Source organism: Triturus cristatus, chromosome 8 (genome assembly GCF_964204655.1).
Source record: "Triturus cristatus chromosome 8, aTriCri1.1, whole genome shotgun sequence".
Taxonomy (NCBI): Eukaryota; Metazoa; Chordata; class Amphibia; order Caudata; family Salamandridae; genus Triturus; species Triturus cristatus.
Window position 1 is genome coordinate 165,841,921 of NC_140591.1, and position 18,477 is coordinate 165,860,397.

At 43.6% G+C, this 18,477-nt stretch overlaps 1 protein-coding gene across 4 annotated transcripts in view; it reads right to left on the reverse strand.

Moving 5' to 3' along the window:
* Nucleotides 1-18,477, reverse strand: part of IGSF5 (immunoglobulin superfamily member 5) — an 850,576-nt gene that overhangs the window by 99,224 nt on the left and 732,875 nt on the right. For all 4 annotated transcript variants that reach the window (XM_085621233.1, XM_085621235.1, XM_085621232.1 and 1 more), the window contains one exon: nt 9,959-10,032. In XM_085621233.1, coding sequence (XP_085477359.1) covers nt 9,959-10,032 — 74 coding nt within the window. The remainder of the gene's footprint in view (nt 1-9,958; nt 10,033-18,477) is intronic.

The window sequence follows — 18,477 nt, forward strand, 5'->3', positions numbered from 1 at the left end:
ATCAATGGGGACCAGCGGAGTCAGGCCTGGGCTTCTAGGCTGAACATTGCTGAAACTGGCTTCAAATACCTGGGGGTCTATATTTCGCGGTGTCCCAAGGTCTCCTGGACGCACAATATTGCTCCACTGCTTCCGGCTGTTCGTCATGAGATGACGATCTGGGCCCAACTACCCCTATCCCTGTACGGAAGGTCCGCAATTTTCAAGATGGTGACCTTACCACGCCTACATAATCGGCTCCACAATTATCCCTACTCCATCCCTCTGTTGTAGTTCACTCAGGTTAATGCACTATTAAATAGATTCCTCTGGCAAGGGGGTGCGATCCGAGTGGCACTTTCCACATGTACCCAATCCACGTATTGCGGGGGTATTGCAGAAGCAGATGTTCACGCGTATTACTGCGCCTCGCACCTCCTAGTATCAATGAATGGTGGTATGGGTCCCAGACAGATCCGGCATACGCCGTTTAGCTGATCGCCATGGCGGGGACCCCCTGCTCTATTTTCTATACAGCAATGCATCATTGGACATGCTTCCTCAGGGATGCCAGACAGTCATACAGACATGGAGGCGGGTAGTCCGGTCCATGGGCTGGTGGGGTAGGCTGACAGCCTCCACTCCCCTTTGGCTGGGTACCTATTTACGGACGGTCTCGGCGCTTTGGGGGTTCCGTAAATGGGACCTCATTGGTATCTCCACGCTAGGAGACATTATACAGGGGACCATTCTTAAATCCTTTCAACGGTTACAATCGGATTACGACCTACACAAATCACAGTTCCATCGCTATCTGCAGTTTCGGCATGCTTTAGCCCCACAGATTCGGCAGCTGGAGTCCCTGCCAGAGTTCCACCCACTGGAGGGCCGTCTGCTGATGGGAGACATTGGGGATCACAAAATTAGGCAAATCTACCAGACACTCAATACACACACCAGGACCATTAGCCATAAAAACCAGAGAGGCGTGGGCTGCAGACCTGCCGGCCCTCAGGGATGATGATTGAGCCGAGGCCTTGGCTAGCCCTTGGTATGCAGCTGTGTCCACCAGATACAGACTAATCCAGTTTAAATACCTCCACAGGGTATATTACACTCGTCATAGGCTATGGAAAATGGGTTCAATCCAGTCTCCTATGTGTCTCCGCTGCTGCGCAGATGATGAGCTGTTTTTACAAACGGTGAGGACTGCGCAGCAGTTCAGTCGTTCTGGTCCAGTGTGTCATCTTGTTTGAGCCGCGTCCTGGCGTGGGATATTTCGTTAAACCCCAGATTAGCGCTTCTACATAGCACAGACGACATTGGGGGGAACAGATATAAGAGACACTTTTTAGGTCTCGCCTGACCCAGCGCATGCGCTGGTCTGGCGAGACTTATTGAGAGGGCTCCAAAAAGTGCTACCAGGCCAGCCTAGAGATACAGTGCCTGTGCGCGGGCGCGTGCGCCGCGCTTTACCGCGATTACTTTCACTTTCGCGGCCGCATGGCCGCTTTGATGTTTGATCGCGATCACTTTCACTTTCGCGGCCGCACGGCCACTTTTCATAGCCAATAGGTCTCGCTTTTGGGACCTTATAAGTATGTAGTTATGCAACTGTTGCATAGCTAAACACTTATAAGGTCCCAAAGGCGAGACCTATTGGCTATGCCAATGCTTGTTATTCTTGGGCCTTACATTAGCTAAGCGAGACATAGCGCAGTAATGGAAGGACCCATCCCCGCCCAGTGTCACCAATTGGAAAAACTGGGGGGGATAGGCCCAGAGGACCAGCACCAGGTAGGGCCGTACTAAATTGGATACAAAAAGGAGAACCTGGCTCCGTTTCACGTTATGCTCTTATTATTTTTGAGCAACAAACAGACCACTATCTTTTCTGTTTGAATGGAATTTTTATTAAACCATTCCTTTCTTTGCAATTGTTTAAATTTACCAAATTTGACAGTAAATTGTCAAAATACTTATGACAATTCACAATTGACAGTGCATGAAATACTTATATACAAACACATTTATACCTGGTAGGTTCACGATTTTGGCACAATCCCAGATTTACTGCCTTAGTAAATTTGGGAGTGTGGCAAATTCCATGGGTTGATGCACGGGAACATCCATGCTCCATCCATAAAATGCCTATCACTACGAAATGTAATGCAGCACAAGTCGCTATGTTGCGTCACATTTCTTTACAAAGTCATGCATGCAACACAAGTCGCCCCTTGCGTGGCTTTGTAAATCTCATTCACGACTTGTGTTGCCTGATGACGATTTTTATATCACGCGAGGACAACACAAGTCCATTATAAATCTGGCCCTTAGGGCAAAAATAGGGAAAAGAGATTGCAAATCAATTGTAGAAAATACACTTTGCATCTTTACCCTATAATTCCACGCGTAATCAAATGCGATAACAAAGAAAAATTTTGATCCATGAATGACTTTTCAAATAAGTAAACTACTTTTTTACTATTTATGCCTCAGTCATAAATTGTAGAAGTAACTGGTCCGAAATATTCTGAATGTTTTATTAATTTAATAATTGTATGGATTTATGGATATATTTCCGCAATAAACCTCGATAATAACTGATATCGACTCAAACTCGAATTTAAAAAGCAGAAGCAAGTTTACTACTTCCAGTCCTCATCACGTAAACATCGAAAAAATATAGCAACATGTGTTGATCTATTTTTGGCACTGGTGGAACAATCTTCGTGCAACATGTACCGGAGCAAACCCTGTCTGAGTTGCTGTTCCACGGGCAGTGCAAAACACCATCTGCTCCCCCGTTGCAGCAGTGCAGTCTGTGCAGCCAGAAGCATCGCTTCGGCGGGAAAAGATTAACTCGTGAAATCATTTTTACACTGTGGGCATAAACATGGATGCGAACGCTGTTTACGAGGTCCCTCGGCGCCTTCATTTACGAAACCCTCTCTGTAAAGGAACATCCGTCACCGGAAGAGCGCATTTAAGAATATTTGATGCGTCGCTCAGTTCGGCAATCATGTCTCGCATCCTACTCTAACCCCTCGTACATTATTGAAAACGTTGCAGGGGAGGACTTTCGGATAACGGATGTGCGCAATATTGCTCCAGCAGCCGCAGTAATGGCTTCCTCTGATTCGAGGAGGGGCGGAAGCAGACAGTGATATTAACAATGAGTCCCTGGAGAGGGCTTTCCCGGCCACAGTACCGCAGAGATGCTCTGCAAAGCCAAGATGTTTCTGAAACAGCTCGAGCGTTTGTAAAGCAAGCAACTAGCGCTGAAAATGTCCCCCGCCCCTCTATTCTAGAGATTGACGCATAAATGTAGGTGTCTTTATGTTTTTTCTTATATTTCCCGAATAATAGTTTTATATAGCGCAAACTTGACCCGAAGGTAACAGAGCGTTTTACATGAGCACCAGTTGCATTACAGACGGACACATTCATTTTTAGGCACGGGGAGATTCCGTGATTTGCCCAGAAGCTCAGGATGCTTGAGCCTCCCACCAGTCTCGAACCTGGTTCCCCAGCTTCAAAGTCGGCCGCTCTAGCCGTTAAGCCACATCCTTAAGAGACAACACAAATGATATCAACAAAACCTGTGATTACTTCCTCGCCCATCTTCCACTCACAGTCCATATTCAGTGAATGAGCTTCCGTCGCCACACACATTTACTGCCTAGCCAGGGTTGCAGGGGAAGTCACTCCAAGGTTCATATTTGGGAGCCATGGTGTTTTGGACTCCATTGGACTCCTTCTTGAGAATAAATATGCAACCTCCCTTCCAGCAGTACCCTCCCCAAAACCCTTCCCGTCGTCTGGCCACACCAGTACTCCAGTATGATAATCTGTAGAGAAGGTGCTGCTGAAGGTGGGATTGTGGGAGAGTACTGCCCCCAAGAAATCTACCTGACAGTGGGACACCCTACTTCCACACCAGACCACACCTGAAAAGTTCTTGAAATGTCGGAATCCTAACCTGGTCTACCAAGCATTAGCCTGCACCATAGGTATCTGACGGCTTGCATCTGACTGCTCATCAATTACGGATGTCTGTCGATTGATGTCCGCTGCATCCCACTGTGTTCTAATACAATCTTCAGGGCATCGAAATAACAAATAAAATAGGGATATGGGCCTTTACTGTTTCATAAATGTGAAAGAGACGTCCATTTGAGTGCCCCTTCCTTGCCATTTATTGACACATTATTACCCTGTGGAATGCAATTGCAAAATACTTTTTTATTCAGGATGTTAAAATTAGGTTTTTGGTTGGCTAGAGTATGCATCTAAGGCAGGCAGAACCCACCAGTCTAGTCAGAGTAAGGGAGTTACACACCCAAGAACCTGTGCTCGCCCTCTGGTACCTTGGCGCAGAGCAGTCAGGCTTATCATCTGAGGCAATGTGTAAAGTGTTTGCGTAATACACACACACACAGAAACGCGATAAATACCCCAAAAAGAGACTCCACACAGTATATATAACAGTATACATAGAGTATACTATACATAAAACAAAACCATAACGACATGAACCATAAATACTGTGCATATTATGCAAATCCTGAGATAGCATTCATTATCCTGACCGTGCAAGAATCAAAACGTCATGCATTATAATGTAAAGGCATGAAATTCAGTAGTAGGTTGGGGACACATAAATCACCAACGTTCCCCACAAGCACATCAGTAGCAATAAAGGAGCATGGATCCAGGAACACCTATATACTTTCCACGTCATGCACGTTTAGAAACAAGATCAGGAATAGCAGTGCTCAATAGCACTGTGTTGGGACAGAAACCTCATGATCCATACATTCCTTCCGGCCCCTTGGACCAATTTGCAATGCAGGAGATCCCAGCTGGGGATCACCCATTATGCAACTCGAAAGAATGACGTTCATCAAGGAATGCTCTGAAAGCACGGGCACGGGAATTCTTTAGCAGGTCCCCATCGCTGAGTAACTACAGCATCTGGTGAGGAGAGCAGTACGGCTGACAGGGACCACACGAGTCCAGTTACACACCTTCATCACAGGAGGCTGTGGGGATGGGCCTGGAGCTTCCACAGCTGTGTTGCCTCCCCTTAGGCAGAGTGCAGGGGCCGCAATGGGTCACGCTGATCCAACTTGTCAGGTAGTGCAGCAGCCTCTTTCCGGCGCAGTGGTGGGCAGGGCAAGCCGTTGTCCATGCAATGTTTTCAATACAGCAGGACAGCAATTTGATCGGGCGTGCTGGCTGCAATCAGGACTCCATTGCGTTAGTTCAATGAAGCGTGGGTCCTGTACTGTACACAAAGCACCGCCGACCTCAGCTGTTGGTCAGGGCGGGAAACAAACAACCGCAGAGCCTCTGTAGCATCAGCTTAAGCCCGGAGCGGCCATTTATGCCAAACATGAAGTGAGGACAGAAAACAACGCTCACTACATGCGACTGGCAAAAAAAAAGAAAAAACCCAGGGAGCAATTGATCACAGCTCCTCTGCAGAGCACGCTGCTGCCAGACTCCTGTGGATTAGAGTCCCATAGCAGAGGTGCCCGGGGGCAATCTTTTATGGCCCTGAGATTGTGGGAGAACAGGGGGCGAGTCAACAAGCCCTGGAAAAATACATGATGGGGGGCAAGAAGGGAGGTAGGAGGCCAGGACAAGGCATTTTGGCAACAATGGCAGTTCTCCTGGCAGCACAGCCGTCCTCTGGAATGTACAGATTGAAGAGTCAGCAATGTCTCGTCACAAGTTCCATGCAGTGTCTGATGAGATCAGAGTCAGATGACAGCAGGCACCAGGGCAACAAGCAGAAAAGCAGTCCAGTTGAGTCCTTTCAGCAGCACAGCAGTTAGCATGCAGCAGGGCAAAAAATAAAAAAGCAGTCCAGATGAGTTCCTTTGAGCAGCGCAGCAGTCCTCTGACAGAGGTTCAGTTCCAGATCCAAAATTGCTTCCCTGACATGGGGTCAAAGCCCCTCTATTTGCACTCATAAATGTCTGATATATGGGGTGACTTCAAAAGAACCTGTTGAAGTGCTCCACAATTCCTTTCAACTAAGCCCTGGATCAAAACATCAGTAGGGGGTAAATCAGCCGTTTGTCTGAGGACACGACACAACCTATACAACTGTGAAGTGTGAACGTCCCTCTCTCTCCCAGCCCGGGACGACTATCTGTATGCATATGAATGCAGATGAAGCCTTGTCACGTGATACACAACAAAAACAGGACAAGAGATTGTGCCTTACCTCGTTCTCACAACAAATTATACAACTCACTGTACGAGAAGGACATGTACTCAGGGGTAATGAATTAAAGATGATCTTACCCACTAGGAAGTGGGCCATATGGTCCCACACTCGTTGAAAAGTGACAGGAAAGAGGAAAGCACGAGCGATCACCAAACCCTAAGAAGGAGGCAAGCAATTATAGTGTCAGAGTTACCTCCAGAGGTGAAAAAACAATTTGGAAATCCCACAGGGTTATAAATACTGCCCTCACCCACTCAATGAGTGGCATGCTTCATAATAGAGCCGCTGCCACTCCCTGACGCATACCAACATCCAGAGACGAGCGCAAAGAAAGAATAGAGAATTAAAAAATAGGAATTCGATAGATAGGGATCTCTAATGCAGAGAAAATTTTTAAAACTGTCTAAGTGGGTATCCGAAACCTTTATTGTGGATCCCACTTGGCAGGATTAAAAGAAAATTAGAAGAATGGGTGTATCGGAAAGTAACTACACCATTACCCTCTTTGCTATATCAACATGTTTCTGCCCTGAATTGCCGCCTGGTAGGGTCGATAGCATTCATCAGGATACAGATCCCTAAAGAAAGTACTAGTAATGTTCCCTCCTAGTCTTGTCACTATCTGGTAGGGGACTCATAAACAGCTATACTTTCCCTTTCTGTAGAAACACGCCATCTGCCTACCTACGGAAATAAACATCAAGGTTAGGTGTGGTTGTGTTAACTCATATAGCTACATCTTCCCTTGCCCCCACCAAGGGCTAGGCAATCCTATTTCCGGATAAAAATGCAAATACACCAACTGTGTGATCCCCTTACCTATTAAAATTTAAAAGTATATACCCAATCAAAGAAAGGAAGACACCTTACAAGTGATCTACTATTTTTACACGTGCCGTGTAGATCTTTTTCAGTATGCTTCTTCTCCGTATAGTGTGCAGTCAGTTTGGTCATTGTTTTTGACATGTAACATTGCTCATATGTTCCAATATTTTTACTTTGATCCGCCTCACAGTTATACATACATATTGTGGGCCACACAGGCAGGTGATCAAATAGATGACATTTTCTGTATTACAAGTCGTATGATTCCTAAGTTCCCATGGATATCTCAGTCCCAGACTCACCAATTTTGTGTTTGCAGTAAGTGGACAAGCTTTACATGACCCACAGCTGTAATGCCCAGTCACCGGGGTTAGGGCTCCCTCTGCAGGGATTCTATGATCTCCTCCTTTCTTTTGTTGTGGTCTTTTATGCACTAGCACAGTCTTTAAGCTTGCACTTATTTGGTAAGAGAATAATGGGCTCTCTAAATTCCGGCCATTAGTGTTCAGAATACGCCAGCTTTTGGTTATAATCTTCTTGATGCAATTAGAAGCTGTCCTAAAGGTAGTTATGCACACATTCCTGTCTTCTTTGGGTTTCTCAGTTATTGCCAAAAGTGAGTCTCTGTCACACTTTGCACTTCAGCCTCCTTCTCAAAATTACGAATGTCTGAACAGTTTCTCCTCAATTGGAGGAACTGTCCAGAGGGGAGATTTTCCCTTAATGATTTGGGATGGAAGCTATGGAAAGACAAGACACTTTTCTTGTCTGTAGGATTGTGGAAAACTTCGCTGCTCAGTTTGCCATTCAAAGGTTTTATAATGAGATCCAGAAAAGGAAGGGCCTCTGTGGTGATAGTGGAAGTGAAGAACAGAAAGGGATTTTGACCATTTAGCCAAGCAAAAAAGTCAGTGGCTCCTGGTAAATCTCCATGCCAGATGAGAATCACCACGTCGATATAAAGACGTCAGACCCTTATGGTGCTCCGATATGGATTTTGTTCTGAGTAAATGTGTTCATTCTCAAATTGTGATACACATAGACATGCTACGCTCGGAGCAAAAGGACTACCCATGGATTTCCCATGGGTTTGTAAGAATGAGGTGTTGTGATATTGAAAGAAATTCCTTGTTAATGCCAGTTCAGCTAGGCCTAAATTCAGAGACCTGGGGGGTTTGGAATTTCCACTGTTCTGCATAAAAGATGCTCTCAATGACTCTCAGTGTTTCCCTCTGAGGGATATTTGTGTATAGTGATTCAATATCCAACCCGATTAAGAGGTCTTCTGTCGGGTTGAATTCCAGGTCCTTGATTAAATCCAATACCTCCCTAGTGTCTTTTAAATAAGCTGGCATTCCCTGAACCTAAGGTCTAAAGTAAAAATAACAAAATTGTGATAATGGTTCCAGGATAGAATCTATTCCAGAGACTATAGGTCTTCCTGGGGGCGGGCTGGTGTCTTTGTGTAAAATAAGGTGTTTTAGGATTTTCTTTGACTAAAAAGGCTCCCTCCTTTTGGCTAATCCACCCAATAGCAAGTGCCTCCTTCAAGATGATGTTGATTTATTTCTGTAACTGATCTACAGGACCTCTACCTAGGATTTCATAGTTCCTCCCACCACCTAGCAGACAGAGGCATTCTAGGTTGTACGCCTCTGAGGTTTGGATTACAATGGCACCCCCCCAAGAGTGGTAAGGGAGTACCTAAGACTGGGTCTCCCTCACATACAAGTTCCACTAGGTATTCACTATTAACCTGTATAGTGAAACTTGGGGTACTTTCATTAAGAGCAGGAGGTTACTAAGGGAGAAACTACTCTGTGAGACTAAAAGACTGTGACCACAAATATTTTTATGGCTACTCAGAATTTCTTCCCTATAACTGTCGGTCATTGGCTTTTAATCCTTTAATTTTAGAGTGTGACTATAGGACGGTGTCCCCACTCTGTCCCCGATTTAGGATCATCGTTGATGAAAGACAGGTAAGTAGGTTATCATTTAAGTTACTGAGCATGTGTAAATATAGTAGATCACTTGTAAGGTGTCTTCCTTTCTTTGATTGGGTATATACGTTACATTTTTTTATAGGGAATGGGATCACATAATTGGTGTATTTAGCATCTTTATCCGGAAATAGTATTGCCTAGCCGTAGGTGGGGGCAAGGGAAGATGCAGCTATATGAGTTAACACAACCACACCTAACCTTGCTGTTTATTTCCGTAGGTAGGCAGATGGTGTGTGTGTGCAGAAAGGGAAAGTATAGCCATTTATGAGTCCCCTACTCGATAGTGACAAGACTAGGAGGGAACATTATGAGTACTTTCTTTATGGATCTGTATCCTGATGAATGCCATCAACCCTACCGGGCTGCAATCTAGGGCAGAGGCAAGTTGATACAGCAGCTAGGGTAATGGTGTTGATACTTTTCCATATGTCTGTTCTTTTAATTTTCTTTTAATCCTGCCAAGTGGGATCCACAATAAAGGTTTCAGATACCCACTTAGACAGTTTTAGAATTTTTCTCTGCATCAGGGATCCCTATCTATTGAATTCTTTCTTTTTTATATTCTATTTTTTCTTTGGGCTCCTCCCTGGACGTTGGTATGCGTCAAGGAGTCGCAGCGGCCCTATGATGAAGCATGCCACTCATTGAGTGGTTGAGGGCAGTATTTACATCCCTTTGGGATTCCCAAATTGGTTTTTCACCTCTAGAGGTAACTCTGACACTATAATTGCTTGCCTCCTTCTTAGAGTTTGGTGATCGCTGTGCTTACCTCTTTCCTGCTACTTTTCAACCAGTGTGGAACCGTGTGGCACTATAAAAAAACACAAAACATTTAAGTAGCCATTCCAATGGATGAATACATTTCAAGCAAACTGTTTAGGGACTAAAAGATTTTCTTTTAACTTACATGGTAGGAGTTTCTGCCCAAATCGTGTTCTGCTCCAAAAGAATTTGAGATACTTGATGCTTCTGCTGGAATTTCTAAAACAAAAGAAGGTAAATAATGTTAATCAAAACCATAGCCAAGAAACAATCTAGGTTAATAGAACCCTCGCCTCTAAATATATCCAACAGCAGTTTGGATTGGACCACTCATTTTGGGGGTGGGGCCAATACTGACTTGTATTTGGTTGGCTTCTCTCTGTAATAGCTACAAGCAATGGAAAGGAATGCACCCAGAGCAATTACACTGGTGATGAAGCATCTCCATCCATAAGGTTTAAGTGAGGCACTCTATGTGGTGTAGATATCTCCACACATGATCAAAGCTCACTGTGCCAATGGAACTCAAGCTGCACCTCATGGATGGCACCCAGCAAGACCAAACAAATATGAGGTTGTTAGCGGTCCTGTTATGAGGGACATTGGCTATCAGTTGCAGCAGGTGATCTGAGTGTGGGTTGTCTTCTCTGCAGTGACACACAGGCCCAAATTTATGAAAAAGTCAAAAAATTAATGGAAGGGAAAGAGAGGAGCAGCATCGTATTTACTAAGATGTGGCACTGTTTTCCATCTCCCTGTGCTGGTGCATTTTAGGATGCCATGAACCAGCGCACACACCTTGCACCAAGTGCATAGTGCAAGAGTCTGTGCATTCTGTAAGAAATTATTTTTGTTCTGGAAGGGGACTCTTCCAGCACCAAAAACTATCTTTAACACTTTTCCTGCTTTACATGTGTGCTGAACAATGCAGCACACTTGCAATGTAGGAAAAGCAAGGAGAAATTCAAACATTTCTCCTTGTTACTCCTGCCTTTGGCAGGCGTAAGACTTTGGCGGAAATCCTTGTCTACAAATGTTTGAAGATAGGGAATAGTGTTATAACCCATGAGTGATTTCATACGCACACTCATGTAGCATCCATGGAACCACGGAGTGACACAGAGCAGAACACATCACATCTTTGAGTTACTTTGGAAACTATCCAACGCATACCCTGATTTGAAATTAGATAGTAAAACCAAGCATAATGCTTTGCTTTGCATTGAGTTTGTGCTACAAAGTAACTCAAACTCACTTTTAGCAAATTTGGTTTAGATAAGCGAAAAGGTTATGCAATGGAACTAAAGCAAGAAAAACGAACTCTTATTCAGATTTGCACACACATTTTCGAGCATCACTTTTTGACAGATTTAGTAGAGAGTGAGGCACAAATGTCAGCACTTTACAAATGTAGATGCCTACCACAGATTGTTTCGTTGTATATTCCGCAAAAAACAGATGTGCAGGCTAACTTGCAAATGTAAAAGTTGCTCTTAGAAGACAGAATTGTGGCTACCTTTAGGGTATTAGCTACAGATGATCAACTCCTTCAAATGTCTTAGCCCCTCTAGTGTATCAAAAAGCAAATCTATAACACCTCTCACCTAGATATTTTTGCATTTCAAGTAGTCCAATATTATCATTATCTGCATAAGATAATTTTTTAGAGGCGGAGTAAACTGGTTATTTTGCTAAAGGTAATCAAAGGACATCATGGTCAGGATTTTGGTGGGTGTTCCGTCCACCCTATTTAGAGTGTTAACAAATTTATATTTCCCATCCTCCGTATCTAAAGTACATACATGGGTTTACACCCTATTGCCCACCTTATTTAGAGTGTATATATATATATATATATTATTTTTTTCATGCGTGTGTATTCTAAACAGGGCAGACAGGAAATTGTTTACTCACACATTTGCAGACACACATCAACTACAAAGAAATCTATCTGAAACAGAGCCGGTTTAACCCCTTCAGTGCCCGCCCCTTTCCCCGCCCTGTGCCGGCCGTTGCATTAGCGGGCGGGGTCTATGACGAGCTGGACTCGTCATGGGCACAGCGCAACCGCGGCCCATGACGAGTCCAGCTCGTCATGGGCACTGAAGGGGTTAAGGCAGGGGCAGTGTGGGCCCTGACCGTGGGCCCCAGCCTTTCAGGGGGGACCCCTGATAGAGCCAACTCTGTCCTGCTGAGAGTCTTTCACCGATGACCTTGAATAATTCTTAAACAGATTATTTTAAAAAGCATTTTTCCTTCATTTATTTTTAATGTGAGTGATGTGAGAGAGTATAAAAGACATTTTGCAGACAAATGTTGTGTTAATGTGTCATGCAACATCCATAAACAATTTCTTTAGATAAAAACAGGACCTCACATATGAAAAATGGGAGGGAGCCACATAGATTATTTGCAGTAATTTTACACCTATCACTATCCCTGAATATTAGATGTAAACACATTTAGAATTTGGGCCAGTGTGCGGTGCGCTGTCAGTGGTCTGGCCAAGGGGGGCATGAAAGAGCTGAAGCTGGATCATAAATTCAAATCTGTTCCAAACAGGGGCCCCCAAAATACATTTGACCCTGGGCCCCCAAAATCCTTAAGGTTTCCCTGGAAACAATCTTTAGGTGCAAGTAGGTAGTGCATTCTCTTCATACACATCTCCAAATACATTTTTTTATTAGTATCACTGACATGAATCTCGTAAAATTTAATATGCTCCAGAAGAGTCTTGTGAGATTTCAGCCATTGCATGCCTTGGTGGCCATTTTGTTGCAGACAGGTATAAAAGGAGCCACAACCTTGACTCTTCCCCCCTGCTGTTTAAAAGTCCTGCATATAAAGTAAACATCAGCATTCAACAAAAAAGTATTCAAAACGACTAACACAACTGTGACCTGCAAAGGTCAAGACAAAGATTCCCATCAATAACAACAACAAAAACTATACATACAAACATTTGTAAACCATGCTCCATGACAGCACTAACTGTCCGAGTATCAGTGTTCCAAGGGAAACATCTAACAAAACGTCATCAAACTCCAAGTGCACTTTTTTCCCAGATGATCCCTGGAAAATAACTCTTGCTCTTCAATGAAGAAAATGTCCCCGGCATAAATCTGGCTTTCTGCACAATTGTACAGTTTGCAAAATGCTCTACTGCCATGCGCGAATAGCCACAGAAGACTCACATCCTTTTAGAACCAGAAATACGAATTACTAGACATGTGTACGAAAGTCAAAGCCAATAAATATTGCTCCTGCCTAAACAGCATCTAGCAAACCATCTTAAAATTCTCCTTATATTGGGGTGCTGTCCCGAATAATCAAGTAAAGTATCACATCATGTCAAATGCTATCTCATAACCATGCAATCTCCCTCCCCAAACCAGTGCCCCACCTCTTAAGCACCCTTCATATGCAAGGTTAGGTAGAAACATAGTGATACTTCCACCTGCAAATATGTAGGCGCATGCAACCTCCTATGTTCATATCAATACGGCTACAGGAAATGGAAGTCAGAATCCTAGATGAGTCTCTTCTTGTTGGTCAAATGAGATACAACTGTGCTGCTATTCTCTGATGTCATGGTGGTATGTGATGCCACAGACAGGTGACACTATTCATACACTTGATGCCTGCTTATGGATGAGCAGTCTGGTTCTGAAATCGAGCCTATACTTCATCAGCACAAATCTCAAGGTATCCACCTCTCAAATGACAGTAATCCTTCCCATGTTTGGTTTAGAGTCTAGTGCAATGTCATTCTGTCTTCGCCATTGTGTAACACTTCTATATGTAGACTCACCCAGCACTACTGTTCAAACACACGCTCACTATCCAGCAACGCATCGACGATGCACAATGGCATCTGCATATCAAATGCAGAACCTTTCGATGCCAACTAACTTCCTAAAATGAATGGCTCTGAAGTAGATCAACTGGGTGCCTCCACTACTCCTCCTTTGATACCTCTACCTGGCAGGCTAAATTCACATGTAATGACATCAAATACGTCTATATCAATCAAATAGGAGCACCAGCTGGGGAGCTGTGGGACTGTTCATCCACTAAGAAGCCCAGCTGGCATCTCCTTCGTAATGAAGTTCACAGATGTGGACTTTCAATGTGCTGTTTAACATTGCAACTGGCATGACACATGTACATTTATGGAATTTCCAGCTGTAGGGTTGATCTTCACCGGAGTATGCAAATGGTTGTATGCTCCTATGGCGACTATACTTCATTACCATTTTTAGAGGTATTGCTATGAACATCGCTCTTATCCTTACTTCATTACAATTTGTAGAGGCACTGCTAGGATCAGCCACTCTTAATTATTATTATTTATGAAGGGATTGCTATGATCTGCCATTCTTAACCATATTTCATTACCATCTGTAGAATCCTTGCTATGATCCGCTGCTTAACCGTACTTCATTACTCTTTTTAGTGGTATTGCTATGATCATCACTTTTACCCCTACTTCATTATTACTTCATTATTATTTGTAGAGGCATTGATATGATCCACAACTCTTAACTGTACTTCATTATCATGTGTAGGGTTATTGCTACGATCATCACTCTTATCCCTACTTCAGTTTTTAAATGCGTTGCTATCTTCTGCCACTCTTAACCACATTTCCTTACTATTGTAGAAGCATTGCTAAGTTTAGCCTTTTAATCAAACTTCATTACCATTTGTAGAAGAATTGCTACGATCCGCTGCTCTTAATCCTACTTCATCACCATATGCGATTAGACTCTTTACCCCTACTTTATCATTATTTGTAGCGGCATGGATAGGATGACATTCAGGGCCGGATTGGCTGTAGCAGGCACCAGGCGTTTTCCCGGTGGGCCGGAAGGATGGGGGCCAGTTTTGGACCCATGGTGGCTGGTTTTGTTACTGGGGGCTGGTTTTGCAGCAGTGCCGCAATATCGCCCCCTGTAACAAAAGCGGGAGCTGTGTTTCTCACTAGCACACACCTCTCATCGAGCAGATTGACAGGGCTGGTTGCTGCTTCCAGTCCAGCAGTGATCACAAGCCAAGGCAAGGAGCTCGCCCCGAATCTGTTGCCAGTTCACAGCAATTGAAGATCAATGTTTCTCACCCCGAGTGCCCCAGTTAGGTGAGCTGGAGAAGCACAGTAACTTCTGTTTTACAGTGTCTAGTTCCACAACAGCAGCGTTACCACCTCTATGTGAATATTTAAAATGGGTCAAGTTCTTTGCTGGGTTTGTCTTACTTCCATAAGCTACAGATTCCATTTACAAAATCAACTATGCAATGGATAAATATGTATAGCCACTTTTAGGGACCACAAATATGATGCACTTAGTAATACCATCTGACTGAGGAATCCCAAATATTGCTGTCTTTGAAGCATGTCAAGTTACCTGCTTCCCATTGGTCCAACATACCTGTCTGGTTCTTAAAGAAATACAATACATTAACCGGACTAACTATTATTTGTACAAACATGTGAATCTACTGTAGAATACATCTAGTAGGGTTAATGAACAGTAACTTCGGAAGCCTCACTTTTTAAATGTGTATGTCATCTGAAATGGAACATTACATCTCTGGTAAAGCTAAAAAAATGTTTAAAAAAAACAAGCAAGGGCCCTAGGGGGCAAAGAAATGTCATGTAGGACCAAAGATGCATAAGCTAGTTTCCATGGAGGTTCAGAGAACCTTATTTGGAGAAAAAGTATGTGTAACTGTTGCGTTTGGGATATCTGTTCTCCCAACCCAACTCATCCCCCACCCCCCAGAAGCAAGCAGAGAATACCTCTGTGAACTCTTCCCAAAACTTCCCAAACAGTGTCATCTTAAGGAATATGGGGGCCCTGGGCGCTATATACTTTTTGGGCCCCTGTTTGGAATAACCTTACATTTTATTATTTATTTTCTTCTAATACAAGTCACAATGGTGCCTAACAAGACTGCATTAGTTCAGAAAACAGCATCACACAAAAAGAGTTGAGCTATGCCTTGCCAGGAGTCAAACATCTTTCAGATGATATTGAATAGAGAGAGGCATAGTCAGATTACGAGAAGCGAAAGAGAGGTTGAAATACACAAATAGAAAGAGGTGAAATAGAGAAATAGTTCACTGTCCAATGGTGTAGCTTGGAATTTTGGGCCCTGGGCAATTGGCCACTTTGCCCATGCCTTAAAACCTCTCTGAGTCCCCAGAACTGTTTGCTTCAGAGCCCTTAGGGACAATGTAGAAAGATTATTTTGGTAAATTGAAAATAGAAAGAATATTTAAGTCTGATGTAAGATCTCACATCTTTTGTGGCTCCAATGCGATTTTAGTATATCGCTGTAAGCCTGAAATGTCAGAGAGAAATCAAGAAATGGGATTATGTGTCTTTGCACAGTTAGTCCTCAATTTCAGTGTCTCCCTACTACTCATCGAGAGAGACAGAAAAAGGCAGTTGAGTTTCTTTGATTTTCGTTATACCTTACCTCTGCAAAGACTGACCTGGTCATTAGAACTTGGCAGATGACCCACCAGCTCACCAGTTCAGGAGCAGTCATGGCCTCTGCCCTTCTGGCAGAAGAAGGCTTGCCAAATTTAGAGATCCATTCTAGAGAGGCAGAGATATCTGTGTCTTCATTGAAGCCACTGGTACAGATGCTCCACTGAAGCAAGAAGGTAGTTTGTTTTCAGAAAACAAAAAAGTCATAGTTCTATTGCACTGGGAGTTGCCCGTGTGGGCAATTTTGCGTCTTCCCTACCCGGGGCTCAGTGCCTTGTTTGCTTGAGGTTGGGTGGGTCAGGGGCAAGGTGGAGCAGCCTATAATATTTTAAAAGAGGAGGAGGTGTATGGCCCCTGCTCCCTATCCTTCTTTAGGCCGCAGGACCCCATCCTCATTGCACATTTCTTTATAAATGGGAGGGGGACAACATCATTGCAACATCTGACATGACATCATAGAAGAAAAACTGTGCATGGCAAGAGCGCGAGTTATAAATACCTGAGATAAGTATAACTGGTGAATTTCAGTGGTTTTGTTAGTTCAAAACTGCAGGTTTGAACTAATATGTTTCAACTTACTATAACGTCCCTTTAACCTTTTAATTTTTCAGTAAATTTCTAAGGCTTTTTAATATAAAGTAAAATATCATTATAAATCCTAACTGTAATGTCACTTAAGCCTTTGTTTTTTCAGAAAAAAACAAAGGTTAAAGTGACGTTAAGTTAGGTGAATATATCAGTGCCAATATAAGATTTTGAACTAAAAGAAAAACTGAAATTCACCAGTTAAAGTTAGCAGAGCTAACTATAACTTGCGCCCCCGCCTTGCACGGCTTATGACCTCACATATTACATCACTCATGACATGTTCTATGACATCATTTATCAATCAATCAATCAATCCTAAGTTTAAGTGCAGCTACTCACGCAAGTGGGTCTCAAGGCGCGGCGGGGGGACAGCGCAGGTCCATAATGTTCAAGGAGATCCGTCGAAGAGCCAGGTCTTGAGGTCCTTTGTGAACTTGGAGAGTGTTGGCGTTGTCATTTATGACATCACTCATGACATCTCAAGTGACATAATTGATGACACTCCCTATATTATTAGAGGAGTAGGAAGCCTGGTTCCATCTCTCCTAGCTTTTAGAAACCTCAGGAAACCTAAGTCCACGAGTCCTGCAACATTTTTCTCATGTTGCTGCTAGCCAATCAGAGCTCTAACTCTTGTGGGTGTCTGACTCCCACGGGTGTGATTTGGCCCAAGGGAAAAAAAGCTCCCTGGGCCAAACCAAATCTATTTTTCAATTGGCGCTCCTGCGAGACTCTCGCGGGAGTCCCTCAGACCGAACCATTGAGATATACAAATATTTGTAAACCTTAATGTCTCAAAAACTCCTGAACAGATTTGCACAAATCGCAAAAAGAACAATCTGCAGACCAAGATCTAGCTTCCTATCAAATGTATCTTTATTTATTTATTTATTTAAATCTAGCTGAATGATAGTTTTGTGCTATGATATTTTTGTGGTCAATATTTCATCATGCAGGGGGAAGTGGCTTGACACCAATGGAAGATTGTCGCTGGCTGAAGGGGCTCCGCTGCGGCTCGGATGAGGTGACGGCTTTTTCCTACGGAACTCTCTGTTTTACCGCCTACCGATGGAGTGTTCTGTACAATGAAGAAGTCTGGCTGCTCTTCTGGCTATTTTCATGGGCTGATGAGCATCTCTCTCCCTGGTACAGCGGCCGGAGTGTCTCCCTCACAGGAGTCACCCGCCATTTTGATTTCTAGAGAAACGGCCCGCGATTGTTAACGCACAGAAACTGCAGCATTTTGTCATGTTTTAACGCTTGACCATAATTCACAGCTCAACACTATAAGCCATTTTATCAACAGCAAGAAGCATGAAAATGTATGCAAATATTTATTCGAACTGCCCATTTAGTCATGGACTCTTTTCAATTCACGCAGAGTTGTGGTAAACTACTGTCTGTATTTCTCGCTATTTTCACGAGTGGGTGAACGTTTCTCCCCTTTTACAGTGGTCGGAGCATCTCCCTCAGGGGAGCCGCACCCGCCATTTTGTTTTCTAGAGAAACGGCCCGCGTTTGCTAACACACAGAAATGGGAGCATTTTTGTCATATTTTAACGCTTGACCATAATTTACT